The sequence below is a fragment of the Acomys minous genome, assembly GCF_964271855.1.
Source record: "Acomys minous genome assembly, chromosome: 2".
NCBI lineage: Eukaryota > Metazoa > Chordata > Mammalia > Rodentia > Muridae > Acomys > Acomys minous.
In genome coordinates, this window is record NC_140484.1 from 123,379,888 (window position 1) to 123,400,494 (window position 20,607).

At 38.4% G+C, this 20,607-nt stretch overlaps 1 protein-coding gene across 8 annotated transcripts in view; it reads left to right on the top strand.

The window, feature by feature from the left end:
* The window catches only part of DLG2 (discs large MAGUK scaffold protein 2), a gene marked incomplete at its 3' end in the record, with an annotated part of 1,901,401 nt that overhangs the window by 16,310 nt on the left and 1,864,484 nt on the right, over nt 1–20,607 (top strand). For all 8 annotated transcript variants that reach the window (XM_084767719.1, XM_084767691.1, XM_084767717.1 and 5 more), the window contains exon 2: nt 8,687–8,818. In XM_084767719.1, the coding sequence (XP_084623845.1) occupies nt 8,687–8,818 (132 nt within the window). The remainder of the gene's footprint in view (nt 1–8,686; nt 8,819–20,607) is intronic.

Sequence of the window (20,607 nt, forward strand, 5' to 3'; positions counted from 1 at the left end):
GCCACCACACATGAGTTCCATGGGTTTTCTTTTCTTCTCCATCTCAGTCTCCTTCTCCTCTTCTTCCTCCTCCTCTTCCTCCTTTTTTGGTTTTTGGAGACAGGGTTTCTCAGTCAACAGAGGCCTGGCTGTCCTGGACTGACTTTGTAGACCAGGCTGGCCTGGAACTCACAAAGTGATCCTCCTGCCTCTGCCTCCTGAGTGCTAGGACTGAAGTGTTGGTTCCATGGGTTTTCTTAATTTCAGAATTGCCTTTCTATTCTATAATATTGGCCTATGCAGCTGTGTCTATGGTACCATGCTCTTTTGATCACTATAGCAATGCACTATGTTGTAGGCTAAATTTTTTAAACTAATATGTTTTATTAACAACTTAGTAACCGAGTGTACGTCACTTATAACCCCCACTAACCAAAACAATACGAAAAGAGGATTAAAGAACACAATAACAAAACTGTAAGGACATCAGTTTTGAGAAACTATTATTTTTGGTATAAACAGTAGGATTTTTTTTTTTTTGGAACCTGGAGTAACCAGAACCCGGAACCTTATTAGGAGCCAGATCCCTGAAGCCTTTCCTCGAGTGTTTCTCTCTAGGAGTGTCTCCAGCCAAAACGATCTGAAGTCTCCAAAGGCTTTGCCTCCAGTTCTGGGCTCATTTATATATCTCCTTTCAGAGTCTGTTTACAGGATCTTTTTAGCTGGCAACAATCAAGCTCCTGCATGAGGTGGTTGGTCTTTTAGTGGATTAATCTCACCTGTTCTCTCACAAGACCGTTCCGATCCTACACTTGGGATCATGAAACACAGGTTTATCTCTCCTTCAGAAATCAGGCAGCTCTGCTTCTTCATTCTCACCCTCATTTTCCCCCCACCCCCCAGCAATATGTTTGGTTGCTTTATACATTTCGCGATTTTAGTGTAATTTGAGAATCCATTTTTATCTATGTCAAAACTGTCACCAGCTTTTTGATAGAGATCATATTGAATCTCTACATGTCAATGGGTTGGATATACGTACACTTGTACAATGCTGATTCTTCTAATCCATGAGCACAAGATATCTTTTAAGTTTTTTCTTTTATGTTCTCTTCCATAGTTCTTATCAATAGTTCCTAATTTTCATTGTGAAAACTTCTCAAACCTTTGCATAATGGCTAATCTTGGTTGTCAACTTGGCACACTCAGGCAGAGGGAACCTTAATGGAAGACTTAACCTCTATCAGTGGTTATGTCTGAGGGGGTATTTCTTGAATGCAAATGGATGTAGGAGGGCCCAGCCCACTGTGGGTGGTTCCATCCCTAGGCAGGTGGGTCTGAGCTGCATCGGAAAGGTAACTAAGAGCATACTGGTAAGCAGCACTGTATTCCACTGGCTTTTGCTTTAAGCTCCTCCTCTTTGCTTTTGTCTTGTGTTTTCCCCATGTCCATCTGCAAATGGTAAGCCAAAATAAACCCTTTCCAACATGTCTATCACACAACAGAAACCAAATTAGAATACTTGGATTAGGTTTATCCCTAGATATTTTAGTTTTCACATACATGTTTCGGTTTCCTGTGTCTCTGTTTTCACTGGCTTCAAGAAACTTTATGTTTCCTTATTGATTTAATTCTTAATTCATTTTTTTTGTTCAAAATTAAACTGCTAAATTTCCATGTATTGGTATAGTTCCCAAAGATTTTTCCTCTCTACTGGCTGCTTAATTGCATTGTGGTCAAAGGAGAACTCAGTATAATTTCAATTAAAAAAATTGTTGACTTGTTTTGTGTCTTGTTATATGATCTGTCCTGGGAAATGTTCCATGTGATGATAAGGAAAATGTCAGTAGCAGCTGCGTAAAATCATGTCCTATAGAAACCTACTAGGCCTATTTGGTCTTGGGTCTGATTCAACTCTGGCATTTCTTTGTTGACTATTCTTTCTGGATGATCTGTTCATTGCTGAACTGGTGTGTTAAGTCCCCGGCTATTATGATGTTGGATTTGAGTGTTGGTTTTGGATCTATTATTATTTGCTTTTGCATTTCTATGCTCTGATGCTGGGTAAACATAAAATGTTTTGAACTATTTCCTCCTGTTGAATCTATGTAGGCCTGTCTGGCTTGGAGATAGCTGTGTAGACCAGGCTGGTCTTTTTTTTTTTTTTTTAAATTTATTTAATTTTATTTTATGTGCACTGGTGTGGGGTATCAGATGCCTTGGAACTAGAGTTACAGAACGTTGTGAACTGCCACAGCAACCAGGCTGGTCTTAACCTCATGGGATTCCATCTGCCTCTGCCTCCAAAGTTGTGGGATTAAAAGGGTGTACCACTATTCCTGGCCTGACTTTTAACTTTCTTATATTGCGAATTTGTATCCTCTAGGATTGAGACATTTTCTACTATTGTTTTTTTGAATATGCTTCCAACCTCCTGGCATCCACAAATCCTTCTTGAGCCCCAATAAACTGAATATTTACACTTTTAGTGCTTGTCTCTCACTGATTTAGGCTTTTTTCATTCCTCTTTAGTCCATTTTTATCCTCCATTTTTCCATTTTCAAATAGTCTGTCTTCAAGCTCTCTGTTGTATTTTTTTTTTACAAATGTAAAACATTTCCCCTCCCTCCTTCCCTCTGTTCCACATTCACCCCTTCCTCCCTCCTCCTCCCCCCATCCTTCCTGAGTGCATGTTTGTGGTGGCCAGAGGATAACATTAAAGAGTTGTTTTCTCTCCTTCCACCATGAGGGTCTTGGTGATTACATTCACTTTTGGAAGGCTTGGTGGCAGACATTGTTTTCCACTGAGCATCTCACTGGCCCTGGTTATTTGTCCCATCTACCATGCCATTGATGCTTTCTATCACATTAAAAATTGTCTTTAGTGTATCTTTCATTTTAGTAATGTGTTTGATTTACATTTATGTTGCTTTATCTTTAAAATTTTCAGTTTTTTTTAATTGAAACACTTCTCCCTGTTGTCTTCAGTTTCATTTAATTTTCTTAAAATTCCCATTTTATTTATTCTGTCTCAGAATTCTCCCACAGTGAGTACTACCTGGTCAGTTTTTGGCACTTTATTTTGAGTGTTTGGTGTGGTGGATTCCAAAAGGTCCCCTGAAGCTTGTTGGCATACATTTTATCTTGGCATATGAGGATTGCCTGTTTATTCCAATCCTCCTACTGAGAATTTCCAGAAATTCTAAATAGGGGTTGCTTATTTTCTCTGAGCCTATAATCACCTCTACTATTGCAGCATTGGATAGTGTCCAACTTGAGATCTGCTATAGCAATATCAACCTTTCAGTCTAGAGGACAGTCAATCCCAAGTTTGTCTCTAAGACACCACTGCTGTATTCTTAGTGTTTACACCACTAGGGAGATTCAAGCCTTGAGCCTTATACCTGCTAGGCAATATGCTGCTATGAAGCTATAGTCCCAGCCCTTGGCTTTTTGAGAAAGTATCTTGCTGTGTAGCACAGGTTAGCTTATAGTTTTTACCCTCAGTTCTCCTCTCTTTGCCTCTTGACTGCTGAGAATATAGGGGTGTACTACTACACCAGCTGGTGTCTTATTCCTAGACCTTCAGCAAATCCCCCTTAAAGAGTGCTCCATCTTCATAAGCCTCCCTCCAGAGCCAGGACAGGACCAAATACCTCATTTTTCAGTTACCACTCTGCAGCCTTGTGCTGTTTATTCTATCTGGCTTTAAGTAGAGTCACCATAGATGGATCAGTCTCTCAGGCCTATGTCACATTTGTAGTCACCGCTGTCTTTTAGCTACATTATACCTCAAGCCCACAGCCCACCAAGAACAATCTGAAGGTGTGATGGCTAAGGCACACACAGCTTCCACTTGGCAGCCTGGTGGCCCAAGACATCACAGGTGATGGTAGCTGAGACAGAAAGCTGGTAGACTTTCTTTAAGAATAGATCTATTTCAGAGGCTCTATTCACAGGCACATCACAGGATGAGGACTCTTAGGGTCTGCCCAGTGTTAGATTTCACCAATCCAAACTGAGGTCCAGGGCAAAGCTTTATGCCTATTACTCCCTTATATCATTCAGCAACTTTCCTTTCACCAAATACTTAGGCTACCTAGACCAATGTGAAGTTGGGTCATGCTTGAGATTCACATCTGAACTATTGTGTTCTGGGTAGACCAAGGCTCACACTCTAGCTAGTAGTTTTTCTGGCTAAAACATGAGTCCTTTCTACTGGGAGGAGGTCTCTGTTTGAGCTTCCATATGGAAGCATTGTTGTGATACCAGCTGTGCTGTCTTAAGTTGGTGGGCAGGTGATAAAGGCAGAATGTTGGCCACCAAGGCTGATGCTAATATGAGTTGCATCTGAGAGTCAGAAAGTCACAGGGTATTTAAAAGAGTGTGGGTGTGCACATAGACTCCTTCCAGAGCTAGGAATGCTGCAGGCCAACACCCTCACTTGTTCTACTGGTGTAGAGCTCTCTGCAGGGTCTTCATTTTTCTACATGATGGGTATTATAGTGATGAGGCTGGCTGCGCTCTAATCAAAGCTCCTAATTAGCCTTCTATCCCTGGTATGTCTACTAACAGACTGGGAAGTTGTGGTAGAGGCGGCCAACCACCTGATCTAATGCAGTCTATGGATATTATCCTGTGTGTGTGTGTGTGTGTGTGTGTGTGTGTGTGTGTGTGTGTATGATGGAGCTTTGCTCAGAACGATGTACACTGAAGTAGATTATACCAAAAAAAAAAAAAAAAAAAAGGCCTTGTTTCAAGTCAAGTCTAAGACCTGGCCTTGATTTTCTTTTCAGCCTCTCAGTAGCATGTATTTCCACCCACATGATGCCTTTTGGGGCTGGGGAAGGTATGACATTCACAACTCTTCCTCCTTCAAAATGTATTCATTTTTCCCCATTGAAGGTGTTCCATTTCCTCAGCCCTCGTTAAGGTATTTATTGTGTGAGTGACTCTTCCAATTGTATCTGCAGGAAGATGAGCACAGGAGGGTCGAATTCTTTTCCCCCACCCACAGTGATATTTTGTATTTTCAACTTTGTCTTTTGAGACAAGGTCTTACTGCATAGCTTAGACAGACTCTAAATTTATAAGTCTCGTACCTTTGTCTCCATAGAGCTGGAGGCACTACTGGAGGTGTATATTTCTGTACCTGGGTGTTTATCTTTAGGGACAGGGGAACAAACTATGCTATGCTTTCCCCCCCATCCACTATTGCTTAATTGATATTCTCATTTTTGATATCTCATTTTGAGATAAAGCCTCAAGGTGGTCTTGAACTTACTGTGTTGCTGAAGATTATCGTAAACTTTTCAATCTTTCTCTCTATATCTTCTGGCTGCTGGGATTGTGAGCATGTGTCACCATGCCTGCTTAAAAATATATTTTATTCATTATTTGAGACTTTCATATATTGTTTTAATATTGTTTTGATCATATCTATTTCCCACTTCCCCCTCCAAGCCCTCCCAGATCCACTACCTAAGATATGTTTAAAAAGGTGTTCAACCTTATTAGCCATCAATGAAATGAAAATTAAAACCATACCTGGTGTCATGTGGTACTGGGCATCAAAGCCAGGGCTTACTTTATGCTATACAAATGCTCTTCTAACTGCACTATATACCTCCATGCTCGGATTCTTACTTCTTTTATAGAAGTAAATTGAAATTCTACTCACTGATAAAGAGATGGATGAGCTGAGTTAGAAGGAACTAGAGGAATGAGCTCTGGCTATGTGCAGGAAGAGTGTGTTAGGCAGAGCAGCAAGTCTTGAGATAAGAGCATTCTTGGTGAATTTGAGAAAGAATTATAGCCACTGTGGTTCAGGTAGGTTCAGCAAGAAGAGAGGTGTAGAAGTTAGGGTGGCCATGGTGAGCCATATACTTCATCATGTATGATGTTGGAGGTTCATGGGTTCCACATCTGGGATAGTGATCTTGAGTACAGCCTGGAAACACAGGAATTGGAGGCCAACCTGGCTTACAAAGTGAGTGGAAGTGACCAACAAACAATTTCCATCATGACTTAAGAGGAAAACAGAAGGCATTGCTACCTTAGAAGCTATAACGCGTTGAAGTTGCCACATTCCAGCTTATAAGAACCAATGGATAATGGGCCTGTGGTGGTGTAGTTCACCATGATGGAACCACATGGCATAGAGGATCTGTTTACCTCATGGCTGCTGGGTAGTGAAGGACAGAGAGAATAGAAATGGCTGGTTTCCCGGTGTCTCAACAGAAGGCACACCCCCATGATGTTGTTTATTCCAACAAAATCCTACCTCTTTAAGCTTCTGTCACAACACAGTACTGCCATGGGTGGGTGACCAAGCTTTTAACACAAGGGTTGTTAGGTAGCATTTCTGAATAAAACAATAGGATCCACATTTGTATTATGACTATCATTCATCATCATCAGTTCCATTCATTCACCAGTCCCAATTCCAAGTTGGCTATAATCATAAAAATTTGACAAAAACCAAAAAAAAAAAAATCTGAGAGTCAATAAATAAAATTTATAATAAAAATAACATGTCATCCCTACATTAGTAAAATTTACAGTAAACTCATATAAATGTCTTCAGTAGTGCAACAGCATCAAAAGATACTGTTAGGTTACATGAGATGACTCAGAACTGACTATTGGTTTTGAGATTAGAGGTGACAGTGACTTGAACTGTGTAGTGAAATTGCTGTTTGATTGAAGTAGTATGCAAACTACTAAAGAAAAGGAAAAAGACAGTAAATATTTCAAGAAGTTTTGTATAAAGTGGAAGAGAGAAATAGGCACTATAGTTATCTGGAGAGAACTAAAGAGTCAAGAAATATTTCAAAGTCAAGAGCTCGGGGCAGAGAAATGGTTAAGAGCACTTACTGATTTTCCAGAGAACCCCAGTTCTGTTTCCAGCACCCACATCAGGTGGCTCACAACTCTCTGTATCTCCAGTTTCAGGAGATCCAATGCTTCTGCCCTCCATGGGCACCTGCACTCACGTACACAAACCCACATGCAGACACACACCTACACACAATTTAAAGTAATACCAATACATCTTTAAAAAAGTCACTGATGCTGGGCATAGTGGCACACACCTGTAATCCCAGCACTTGAGGCAGAGGCAGGCAGATCTCTATGAGTTTGAGGCCAGCATGGTCTACAAAGTGAGTCCATGACCGCCAGGGCTACACAGAGAAACCCTGTCTCAAAAAACAAAGCCCCCTCCCAAAAGGAGTCACTGGTATTTCAGGTTATTTGGATGCTGATGGGAATGGTTGAAAAAAATAAGAAACAATTATGATGGGGCAGCAATCTGGAGTAGATAAGAGAACTTAAAAACCATCTATAGTAGAGGATTTCGCTTCTGATAGAAGCACAAGTATTTCATCCAGAGTAACAGATGACCAAAATATAGAAAAGCCTCACTAAATCAGAACACACACACACACACACACACACACACACACACACACACACACACGCACACTTGATAGAAGGTGTTCTGACTTACAGTGAACTAGGATGTACCATCATTTGAGAAGAAAAGAAGTTGTATGCAGAAACAGAGCGTTCAGTAAATGTTATTTGTTGTTATATTTCAAGTATATTTTCTGTGATGGCATGTTAGAGGGAAACAGCTTTGAACCTCAATGACAGTTTCCACCTACGTGCAAAATGTGTTACTCTGGGGACTTGCGAGGGTCTGTTTTTGTGAGAGGTGGAGATGCTAACTGTGATGCTTTACTATACATTGCATGTTATATGCTTTGAATGGCTACAGGGTTTGTATGCACAAACTGCTTTTGGAAAAGGGGAGATGGTGTTTAATTTTAACCATCAGAGATGCTCCATAGGAAAGAGAGCACATTTGAACGAGGTCTAAATCTAAGGAAGGTAGGTTTCCAGTTGTCTTATTAATGGCTTTTGTGTAATAGACATCGGGCCAAGGACTCTTGTTTTCTTTATTACTAATACCTGTGAGGAAACAGAAGCGTGGAGAGGTTAAGTAACATTCTGTAGGTCACACACAGTGGATAAATGGTTTCGTATCCACATCTAGTTGTCAATGAACCTTTTCAATAGAACTCTGTTTCTGGAACAAGATAGTGTTAGCTGGTGAAATATCTTAGTACAGGGAGTAGTGAGATCAAAGAAGAGCAAAGAGTGGAGAAAAATGGAGGTGTGTGTGTGTGTGTGTGTGTGTGTGTGTGTGTGTGTGTGTGTGTGTTTGTAGAGAAGTGGGAAAGGAAAGTATGCTTTGGTACTGTGTGCATTTAAAAATACATGAAACACATATTGGAAAATAGGGCAGACAATGTGGGCTGTAAATTCACCATGGGGAGGCCTTAAAGGTCATAATGGATGCTTGATGTTATTTTTAGGCAGTCATCAACTTATTATGGTTCTTTTTCTTCTTAACAAACAGAATCGTATTTACTATGTGAACATCTGGACAACAGTATATTTTTGTTTTCTGTTGTTTCACAGTTGCAGATTCTTTTGGAAGATGAGACTATAAGGAAACCAAAGTCGGCTTTGAAATTAGCATTGGATATAATTATCAATTTCATTTGGCAGTTAATGGAGTAGAAGATCACTTTACTGAATTATTTGTATCATGAAATTAGGAGCACAGCTGTAGACTAGATGACTTTGGCCAATGGTTTTTCTGGGACCAAATGGTAGATTTTAAAATTGTGTTTTTCAGATACTGACCGAGCTTTGTCATTACTGGAAGACTATTGCAAAAAATTAAGAAAACCTGAAGAGCAGCTGTTGAAAAATGCTGTTAAGAAGGTGATGAGTATTTTCAAGAGCAGCTTATTTCAAGCCTTGTTGGGTATGTATTACAAAAATTACTTGTAGACTTAATGGCCAGAACCAGGCTAAATAATTTAAATAATGTCATAGATAACTAAGTTTCTCCTCTCTCTCTCTCTCTCTCTCTCTCTCTCTCTCTCTCTCTCTCTCTCTCTCTCTCTCTCTCTCTCTCACATACATACACACTGTTGTAATTTTCCTTGTCACTTAAAGGGAAGATTTTCTTCACTTATTCTTACTTTAAAAACAATTGCTGTAAAATAGAAATGAGGGATAGATTGCTGATACCTAATATCAATATTGAAAGAATATTTTGTATGGGAAGAATAATGTATCCAGGTCAGAACCCTGAGTTCACTGCAGAGTTGGGAGATGGGTACCGTACAGAAAGAACCTGTCTTTCTCCAGGGATTGACATCCACTGTCCTTCTCAGAACCAAGTTAAAGGGAAACCCTTTATCTCTTTTAATTCTTTTAGGAAAATTTAGATCCAGAATAGAAACATTTATTGATGAAAACTCAATGTTTTTCCGTCTGTCATGAATGTAATCAGATACCCTTTTTTAAAAAAGATTTATTTATTCATTAAGTATACAGTGTTTTGCCTGCATGCATGCCTACATGCCAGCAGAGGGCAGCAGATCTCACTATAGATGAGTATGAGCCGCACTATGGTTGGTAGGAATTGAACTCATGACCTCAGGAAGAGCAATCTTAACCTCTGAGCAATCTCTCCATCCCATAATCAGATACTCTTAGCCTTCTCTTTAAAGATTATGAAAAAAATTAAGGCTGTGGTTTATTGACGGGTGGGTTTATAAACTATCTTTTACTCTTATTTACATAGTTTAAAATTGATCTCTTCAAGATATTTTAAGAGAAAAAGCAACAAGGAAAATCAATCTTTCCTATTAAAAAAAAAACCCAAAGCAAACTGGACATTAACAGAACTCATTTGGCACAGGATACTTTTTATTTACTTTTAGCACCAAGAAGCAAACTCAGCACTTTGTATGTAATAAGGAACAACACAAAACATTTGAAAAGACATCAGTAGGTCTAGTAGCCATTTCCATCACATTTTAATGCTAGCATGTATTGAAGGAAAATCTAACCATGGGAATCTATGAAGCTTAGTGTTGAAATATTTTCTTTTTTATTTATTAATATGTTATTTATGCTCAACTATAAATATACCAATTTATAAAAGCCCAAAGATTATAGTTTCAGTATAATTTGAAAAATTATCAAGCTTTAAAGACATGAACATCAATTTATAGAATGTAAATAGAAGTTAAAAGGCTTTACTAAATTATTTTACCTGTGGGGAAAATAATCCCTTTCATCTATTGTGGCTGTCAAGGATTAATGACACAGGCAAATACAATCATCTCAGCTAGTATTAAATAAAAGCAACTCTAAATGGAGTCTTACAGAATTTAAATAAACGTGGTCATTAGAGAATAGTGGTTTACAGAACATTTTAAGCCACAGATTTCTGAATTAAGTATTAATAGTGTCATTTAGTTGATGATTCATAAAGGCCATTAACTAAATGACAGTACATCTAAATTGACTCACATGATGTGTTTAGTTGAGACTGGCTGTCTTTGGGGGAGCTTGAGCTTTTGAGAAGTGGTTTAGGGAAAATATTGTCAGATGATTTTAGATAAGTTTACATGTTCTGAAAATGTAATTATTTGATAACACTATTACCTTGAGGACAAGAAGGCAGATGAGTGACTAGCAACTGCATTTTGCCATTATTTTAAGTGAACAATAAATATCTTGCATGAGGACCTATAGCATGGCTTGAATTTCTCTAATAACTCTGTAAAAGGCTGGTATGTAATCATGTGCATGGGTTTAAGACCAATAGCAAAGAATGAGCATTGAATAGGAAAATACAATTTTCTGTTGAACTCTACATGGGAAGCAAATTATTGATCACTAACTAATTATTATGGATTATTTCACTATGCATTTTCCCTAAGGTGACCATATGTGTCCTGAAGAAGATTCATATCTGTACAAAAGCATATACGGGCAGCCATAAATGAATAAGATATTGTTTATTGTCTATAACTTGATTTTCCTCCCACCATGCACTCCGTTTTATTATAAATAATGAAAAAATATGGTTTTACCCATTGGTCTAATAATCATATTGCCAGTACATTGAAATAATAGCTTGAATGAATCCTTGCTAACTTCATAAATGGGACTCATAATTCGAAATGGATAATGGAATAAAACACTATTCTTGAGGACTGTGCTGCTATATTTGCATGTGACTAGCAAACCAAATCCTTGCTAAACACATGAAAAATAATCAGCTTAGAAATAAATATTTTTAATCAATTTTTATTAAATATTTTATATATACATTTATATTATTACACATATATACAATAAACTACTTATAGCAAGAAGAACCATGAAACAATCAAGAATTATGTAAATGTTAGATTCTTAGTGTTTTGGTTATTTGTACTTGGTAGCCTTGAAGAAAACATCTTTCCTATCTTAGTGTGCCTAAAATTCTGAACATAAACCAAAATCTCATCATTATCAACTTAAAACATCTATCTAAAAAAAAAAAAAAAAGAAAGAAAAGAAAAAAAAAAGAAAAAAGTTAAGCTTAAGCTTAATTGTAAAACTAAACTATCTGGTCTTCAACCCCATCAGAGACTTGAGAAGGAATAAAATTGATTACCTGAGTATACCTGGAGCGCAGGTTAGTAGCTTTCCAAATGAGAAGATGACAGAGACAGTTTGCTGCCTGAAATAGTCACCCAACACTCTCTCTAACATTGGAACATCATCTTCAGCCTTCTGGCCCAATGTATCTGACAGACATATTTGTGAGGCAGGAACTATTGAGGACTTGCTTACCCTGTCTTGGCAGGTTTGGCCATTTACTGTGCCTGCATCCAAGCTTGTCCAGAAATAAATATTTTTTATAGTCTATCATTATTTGATTAAAACTATCTCCCTAAGGCAAAAGTTTTTCTAACTTTTAAGTCATAATTTTATCTGATTATAAAAGTAGTATACATTTTAGAAAGTTTTTAAATGGAGAAAGTAAAATAAGATGAAATCCAGTGGTAATATAGACCATTTTTGTGGTAAGCAGCAGGACAGGCCTGGAGCATGGTGAACTGTTGGTGATCTTTCTTCCTTACTTCTCCAATTCCCTTGTCACTTGCTTTGAATTCTCACTTAACCAATAGTTCACCATGGAGTAAAGTGCTTTGAAAGTTAACAATAATTTTTCATTAACATATAAAGAAGAGCATGACTTATTGATATGTGAAACATACATCTTTTGCCTTTATAGAGATCATTTTACTATTTTCTCCTTAATATTTTGAGAGGAAAATAAGTAGCAAAAGATAAGCAATTCTTTTCCTCACAGCAACGCCATTCAATGCAGTACACTTTATTTATTTATTTGCAGTGCTGATGAGAAACACAGTAGTTAGTACTGCCCATTCATAAGCACAGTGCATTTTCAAAGACACATTTGGTGCTTGAGTACACTGGCTACTATTGTTAAAATATTTACGAAGGAGAATTATGAAACTTAACCTTGAAAATGCTTTCGTGTATGTTCAAATTATAGATATATTTACTGATTAACCCTCCAATGTTACTGGGTATAAAGAAAAAACATTAAGTTTTGAAAAATTGAAAATCAGTTTAATTTTAATGCTCCGGAAGCTACAGTTTTAGATGTTAGGGCTTAGAGTGACATCTTGTGGTCTGCTCAGAAAAAAAATTATTCAATGGATAATCACAGTTTACAATTATCACACTGTCAACACTTTCCAGAATTTGAATGCAAGTTCATAGTGAACAGACCTTTCATATTAATAAATGTTAAGTAATTTGTAATCATAATATACTGGAAAATCAGTTAAAAATCCTTGTTGTATGCTAGACATTGTTCTAGGCAAAATGATGTAGAAATGAACTATATAAGACAGTGTTTACTTTTATGGGCAAATGAAGAGAATGAAGTGGGGAACAGAAACATATAAGAAATCATTTAAGATCTAGGCAATGGACAGAACACTCTCCACAGTAGAGTGGAGAGTGGGATATGACTTTCTCACATACTCTGGTGCCTCACCTTTGACCATGTCCCCTGGAGGGGGAGACCTGGTGGCACTCAGAGGAAGGACAGCAGGTTACCAAGAAGAGACTTGATACCCTATGAGCATATACAGGGGGAGGTAATCCCCCTCAGGAACAGTCATAGGGGAGGGAAATAAGGGGAAAATGGGAGGGAGGGAAGAATGGGAGGATACAAGGGATGGGATAACCATTGAGATGTAACAAGAATAAATTAATAAAGTAAAAAAAAAAAACAAAAAAAACCTCAAAAAAAAAGAAATCATTTAATCATTAAATTATGATGGCGTTATGAGTAGAAATAAAAATGTTTGAGATTCTTATCATATTTTTGTTTAAGTTTAAAAATCTCTATAATTTTCTATTATATAAATTCTTCTAATTAAATTTTTTACTTGTATGTATGTGCATGAGTATGTGTGATGTATGTTCATGTGTGCGTACATCAGCTTGTGCTGTTACCGGCTGAGCCATCTTTCAACAGCCATTGTACTAATTCTAATGTAATAGTATTGCAAAATAAGTCCCACTTAAACTCATTGTGGCTATAACTACTAATGATTATGTCACTGGTCATAAGGAAAGCAGGACATTTTCATAGATTACAGTGAATGTGAAGGATTGTATGACTATGTGAATTTGGAATAGCTGAGCTCTAATCTTTCAAAACAGGTTCTCACATGATGACTTTTGTTTCAGCAGCACCAACTTGTGTAGCTTTGTGTCTCACCTCAAAAAGCTACTAAATCACAGACTCCAGAATTAGGCTCAGCAAATAGTGTCTTAATAGTTCCTTTGGGTGAATCTGAGGCATGCCAAACTCGTGTTCTTGATGCTTAAAAATCAGTCCTTTCAGGGAAACTAACGTGATGTTTGGAAATTACTTGTGAGCTTGGAAGAGAATGGCATTTCTTCATTCTTACATTTTGTAAACATTTGACTTAATCTTTAAAAAGATGAGTGAATTTTTAACATTTTTAAGTTCTTTGAGAGTCCCTAAGTTTATAAATATTATGGAAACCAAGTTCCCCTTTATATAGAGAGTATATTTGAAATATTTAAGTTACTCTCCCATTCGAAAGTTTAATGATAGTTTCTACCAGTGTTGCTGTGAACAGAGAAAAGCAAAGTGATGTGGAGATTCTTCTGTTAGATCATGTGCATCAGGTGCACCCACTAGATGGTGCTTACATATGCTCTAGTGAAACAAAACAGTGCATATTATGAACCTTCAAATGAGCTTTAAATTCTTCATTACACTTATTTGTGTGCGTGTGTGTGTGAGGACGCGTGCGTATGCACTGGTGTGTGTACCATCCAAGCATGTGGAGATCAGAAGATAACTGTGAGAGTTGGCTCTCTCTTCCTTGTAGACCCTGGGAATCACACCAAGGTTGTGAGGCCCCATGGCAAGGGCTAAGTAAGTCACCTCGCCTGCCTTTCAAATAAGCACTTATTGGCTAACAAGTGAATGTCAAATTTTTGGACACTAAAGTCTATCATGGCTCTTTATAATGCTCATTTAAGTAAGTGCGTAAGGGGTGCTCCTTTTGTTACAATTTGAGTAATAATAGTTTACAATGTATTTATGAAGTTTCACTTACATTGATATGTGGATATGGATGCTATGAAGCCCAAATCCAGGACCTTAGGGAGAAATTCGTTCTTGAAGTCAAAGTAATGTTACTAGTTATGCACAAATGTCAAGTCAGCATGTAACCGGTAGACTCTAGGACCGAGACCAAAGTTCTATAAGAGTTCGGAGAAGCCTGGGTAACTGTAGAGTGATGCTTTCATGTAAATCCAAATCTTGTCCCTGATAGGATAGAAGAGAGGTTAGAGGAGGGTTCCCCCCCCCCCATCCATTCATTAATTTATTTACAAGACATTATTGGAACATTGTGCAAAGTTCTATTGCACATACTTTGGAGACATGAATTGAACGAAACTGCATAGACAGTTTATATTTACAATTCTAGTAAGTGGTACAGGGGAAGGGTGGAGGCTTCAATGAATGAGAGCCTTAACTTAGATGCACAGGTTTTCTTGGGACATGGCTCTGAAAGGCTGGAAATTATACAAGTTCTGTGAGACTTGAAGGTGCTTGAGAAAGAGGGTCTGGGTAGAAGATGTTTCTGATAGTTATACTTTCAAAATGGCCTTTATAAGCTGGGTAGGGAGTCTCATTGGCCCCAAGTCTTTAAATCAGAGAACACAAAAGGTGAAGCAGAAAACATGACTCATACAATTGTTTTAATTCCTTCTGTTAGACAGCCGTGGTCTGGGTGAGAGTCATTGAGTGTCTCATGCCTGGAATGATAAAGCACTTCCTGTTTCACACTTTGGGTCAAACACCATCAAGAGCTTTCCATGCCATTCTTAGTTCAGGACTTGTGTATTACTGCAAGATTTATGTCACCAGATGGCACCATTTAACTAAAGTTATGTGCTTGTAAAGCTATTCATGCTACATGCAGGATGCTTGGATTTGTGCTATAGCTGAAATAGAGAAAAAATTTACTCTGATGATATATGAGACTTATCTACAAAGACAGACAGTCCGATCCAGTGTCTTTTCGGAAGCATGACAGAATCTTATGATTTGTTTTTGGTATGTAGTGGAAGAAAATTTGGAGCTGATCCTCACCATCAGTACGTGGCAGCTGGCAGAAAGAACACTATAGGTTTTTCCTATTTGGATTTTCCTATATCCAGCATGCTCATTTTATTAATATTATAGCCACGAATCATTTGGTTGCTGAAATATTTTCAGGGAGTTTATGTATATAATAGGAAGAAAGATAATTTTTAAAGATTATTTTTTAGAAGTAAGTCCTTTAAGATGACTTAAATTAGCATGGCAACAGTAGCTAAAGGAAGCCAATGGGGTATATATTCTATTGACTCGCATAATAAATAATTGTAATATAGACAATATCTCAGTATAAACAGTTATGCCAAGGAAAGGAGTGTTTGTCACTTGGTTAAATACTACTTTGATGTTTTCCTTGTAAACAGATGGAATCACTATTCCCTCACGTTCCCGTAGAATGTTCTCAGAGTTTTGGTGTAGAACTTACCGTGCACCACTGTTGATTACTGAAGTGTGCTGGTTTCTCTCAGGAGACCGGGGGCTTCTTGGAGGAAGGGATTAGGGCTGGTTCTAACTCACCGGTTGTGTGATATGGAAGAGCACATGAACTTTTTTTTTTTTATTTGAACAAATATATTTTCAACCTCTGCTCCTAAGAGATACTATGTTGGGCTCTGGGGATTTGTTGACAAAGATATGGGCCCTGTTCTCAGGCTGCTCATGGTCTATTAAATGGGACGTACATTGAAGCAGGGACTATTCTGATGAGAACTGTTGGGAGGAAACAGACAAAATCATGAGGAGTTTCTTCAACTCATCAAGTTCATATTATGCTGTATTCAGAAACATTCAGAATTGGGGTTCAGAGGTTAAGAGCATTTCTTGTTCTTCCAGAGGACCTGAGTTCTATTCCCAGCAGCCATGTCGTGTGGTTCATAACTGCCTGTAACTCTTAACTCTAGGGGAATTAACTCCTGATGCCTCTGGTCTCCCCGTGTTCAAGCACACATATTTTCCCACATACATATGAATAAATGTAATAGAAATAGCTGGGCATGGGGGGTACACACCTGTAATACCAGCACCTGGGGAGGCAGAGGCAGGTGGATCTCTATGAATTCAAGGCCAGCCTGGTCTACAAAGTGAGTCCAAGGCTACACAGAAAAACTCTGTTTCGAAAAACCAAGGGAAAAAAAAAGTTGCTCAAGGAAACATTTTTCCTCTGCAGTTCTCAAGTCAGAAGGCACATGTATCAGATGTGTTAGGAATTCTACATACTATAATGACCTAGAGATCATGGCTATCAACATATACAAAATAGTTCCTTGATTCCTCAAGGTTCCAACATATATCCACTTTCTTGTTTACTGATAAAGTCACAAGCCTTTGCGAATCTGTAAGATTATATTATTTTTGCAGAATTGCATTTTCAAATCAAGTCATCAAACGATCTAGAACTGCCAAACACCAAAGGTGAATTATGTTTCATTAATGGAAAAAGTATTCTAGTTTTTAAAACTATCTCAATTATGAATCCCCAGAAATTTAAAGAGCTCCTAGTCTTATGGAGACATGTTATAACTAAACTCTGGTGACATATGGTACTCGAGGCTTTCAGAAAAGTCTTGAATTAAAAAAATTATTTAGATTATTATTTTTTTCAATTCAGAATTTTATTTATTTTTTGAAAAATTTTTAATATTTTATTAATTTATTCATATTACATCTCAATTGTTAGCCCATCCCTTGTATCCTCCCATTCCTCCCTCCCTCCCGCTTTCCCCTTACTCCCCTCCCCTATGACTGTGACTGAGGGGGACCTCCTCCTTCTGTATATGCTCATAGGGTATCAAGTCAGTCTCTTCTTGGTAGCCTGCTGTTCTTCCTCTGAGATTATTTTTAAGGTTATTTATTTATTCACTTTACATCTCGAATGTGCTCCCTCTCTCCTCTCCTCCTGGTGCCAACCCACCCACCCTCTTCCTCCTTTCCCCCTTCTCCTGAGAAAAGGGCAGTCCCTCCTTTACCAACTTACCCCGGCACATCCAGTCTCATCAGAACTAAATACATCTTCTTCCACTGAGGACAGAGAAGGCAGGGCAGCTAAGGGTAAGGGATCTAAAATCAGGCAACTGAGTCCATGTCAGAAACAGCCCCACCTCCTCTGTTCCACTTGCTAGGTGGCCCTCATGAGGACTAAACTGCCCATCAGTTACATAGGAGTCAGGGGCCTGGATTTGGTCCCTGCCTGTTCTTTTGTTGGTGCTGAAGTCTCTGTAAGCCCCTATAGGCCTAGTTAGTTGACTCTGTTGATCTTCTTGTGGCATTCTTAGCTCCTCCAGGTCCTTCTATCCTTCCCCCAGCTCTTTCACAAGACTTCCTGAGTTCTGCCTAGTGTTTGACTGTGGGTCTCAGCATCCGTTTTGATCCCCTGCTGGGTGGAGCCTCTCAGAGCATAGCAGAGTATAATAGTGTCAGGCATTGGCTCTCTCCTATGGGGTGGGTCTCAAGTATCATCCTGAATGAGGTAACCCAGACCCAGAAAGACACTTGGTTTATACTCACTTACAAGTGGTTATTAGCCATATAGTGAAGGAAAATCATACTACAAGCCACAGACCCAAAGAAGCTAAGTAACAAGGAGGGCCCAAGGGAGGGTGCTTGAATCCCATTAAGAAGGGGAAACAGAATAGAAATTGGAAGTGAATAAAGTGTGGGAACTGGTTGGAAGAGGGTATGGGGGGGGGAGAACGATGGTGGGGATCAGATGTGGGGAGAGCAGGGGTGAGAGGTACGGGGCCTGGGAGAGAGAAGGGAACTGGAAGGGCACCTCAGAACAAGCTGGAGACCTTTAACAGGATATGCCCCTGGGAGGACAGAGGGGTGACTTTAGCTGAGACTCCTAGTAGCAGGGGCCACGGAGACTGAAGTGGCCACCTCATACCCAGGCAGGACTTCCAGTGGAAGGAGAGGGACACCAACCCACCCACAAAACCTTCGACCCCAAATTTACCCTACCTACAAGAAATGCAGGGACAAAAATGGAGCAGAAGTTGAGGGGATGGCCAACCAATGACTGCCCCAACCTAAAAATACTTTTTAAATGAACATTTTTTTTAAAAAAAAAATAAGCCTTCTGCTTCAGAAGTACTTGTTAGAAAAAAATTTAAAAGAAGTATTTATAGAGTTCTCCAATTGGCCAAAACCAGATGATAATTATAAATATAAAGGTGAGCTTTAGATTTCATTAATTAATGTAATATTATCAATAAAATATGTTTATTTTAGGCACAGAAATTTCTTCTTCATACCCACTTCCTTGTACAAATCTAATTTTTAAGATAATATATCTTTTTCTAGGCACATGGATATTTGGAGATTATTATTATTATTTTTTTGGTTTTCAAAATAGGATTTCTCTGTATAACAGCCCTAGATGTCCTGGACTCACTTTATAGATTAGGCTGGCCTCAAACTCAAAGATATCCACCCACTTCTGCCTCCTGAGTACTATGATTAGTGTGTGTGCCACCACACCCGGTGAGAAAATGTATCTTATCTGGAACTAGGAGGAGACATTTAGTGCCTCAGTTTGAGAATGCCTGTTTCTAAGATGAAAGAGGATAAAAAGATTATATTTAGGAATATATATGTAACATATTTACATATATCTATGCAATAACAATTAGTGAAAAAGAGGGGCCAAGAATTTGAAGGCTAGTGGGAAGGAATATATGGGAAGGGAGAGGTGTGATGACTGTTTCTTCTGTGTAAATACGGTTACTTATGGAGAGAAGTAGTGGCTGTGTGTCTGATGGCGGCCGTAGCAAAGTGGATGCTGCTATTCCACATTATAATGTTTTGCATTTGTGTTCGAATGATTTTCACTATTTTGACTTTGTTCCTTGGATCAGTTCCTTCATTTTCTTTCCAGCAATACTTTCTCCATTGCATCTCAGCCATTGGATTTTTATGTTTCATTCTGTATTTATTATATAATTAGTTTCCTTCCTTCCTTCTTTCTTTTTCTTTTCTTTTCTTTTTTTTTTCTTTTTCTGTTTTTCAAGACAGGGTTTTCTGTGCAGCCTTGGCTGTCTTGCAACTTACTCTGTAGAGCAGGCTGGTCTTGAACTCAGAGATCTGCCTGCTTCTGCCTCCTGCTGTGATTTAAAGGCATGATGCACCACTACCACCTGGTTTATACTTAGTTTATCAATTTTAAGCATCTCACCCTCTTAGTCATCTTTCCTCACTTCTTGTTTTTCCAGTTTACTTCTTTAAACCCCAGATTAATCCTTCTTTGATCTCCTGGAATCCACTGGCTCTGGACATTCTCATAATCTATTGGTACCATCAGTCTTCATGTTCTCCCCTCTCATGCTGAACTAATAATTCATGGCTGTATTTTTCATTTTCACCTTAAAATTCGTTGCTGTTCTCTTTGTTGGTACTACCCCGCCACTGCATAAGCTTACGTTTATTTCTTCTATCCCCGTACACTGGTAGCCAAAGGTATCAGGAAAAATATTTACAATCTTTTAATTGGTTTCAGTGTTAAGTATATGACCAAAACCCATTATTGTGATTCCTTGTGTGCTTCTACAATCGCCTCAGAGAAGGGCTTATGAGCATGCCTGTGGGTAACTGTGGGTACCACTGTGGGTGGAACCATTCCCCAGGCTCTGATACTAGCATGTTTAAAAGGGAAAAAATACACACAAGGGTTCACTGCCCTCTTCTTCCTCACTGTAGATATAGTGTGACTGGCTACTTCGACTTCTCCACCATTCAGACTGTACTCATGAACCGTCAGTAAAAATACTTGTCTCCCTTAAGTTGCTTTTGCCAGGGTATTTTATTGCAGCAATGTGAAAACTTAATACGTCAGGCTAAAACACAATGTGAACATAGTTATGTCAACTCAAAATTAGATAAGTAATTTGTTCTGTTTTGGCTTGAGTAAACTTTATAATTAGTTTTCTCACACAACATATTTTGATCAGATTTTTCCTTCCCTCAGTTCTTCTCAGATGCTCCCTGCCTTCCTCCCCACCCGCCCGGCTTCATGTACCCCTCCT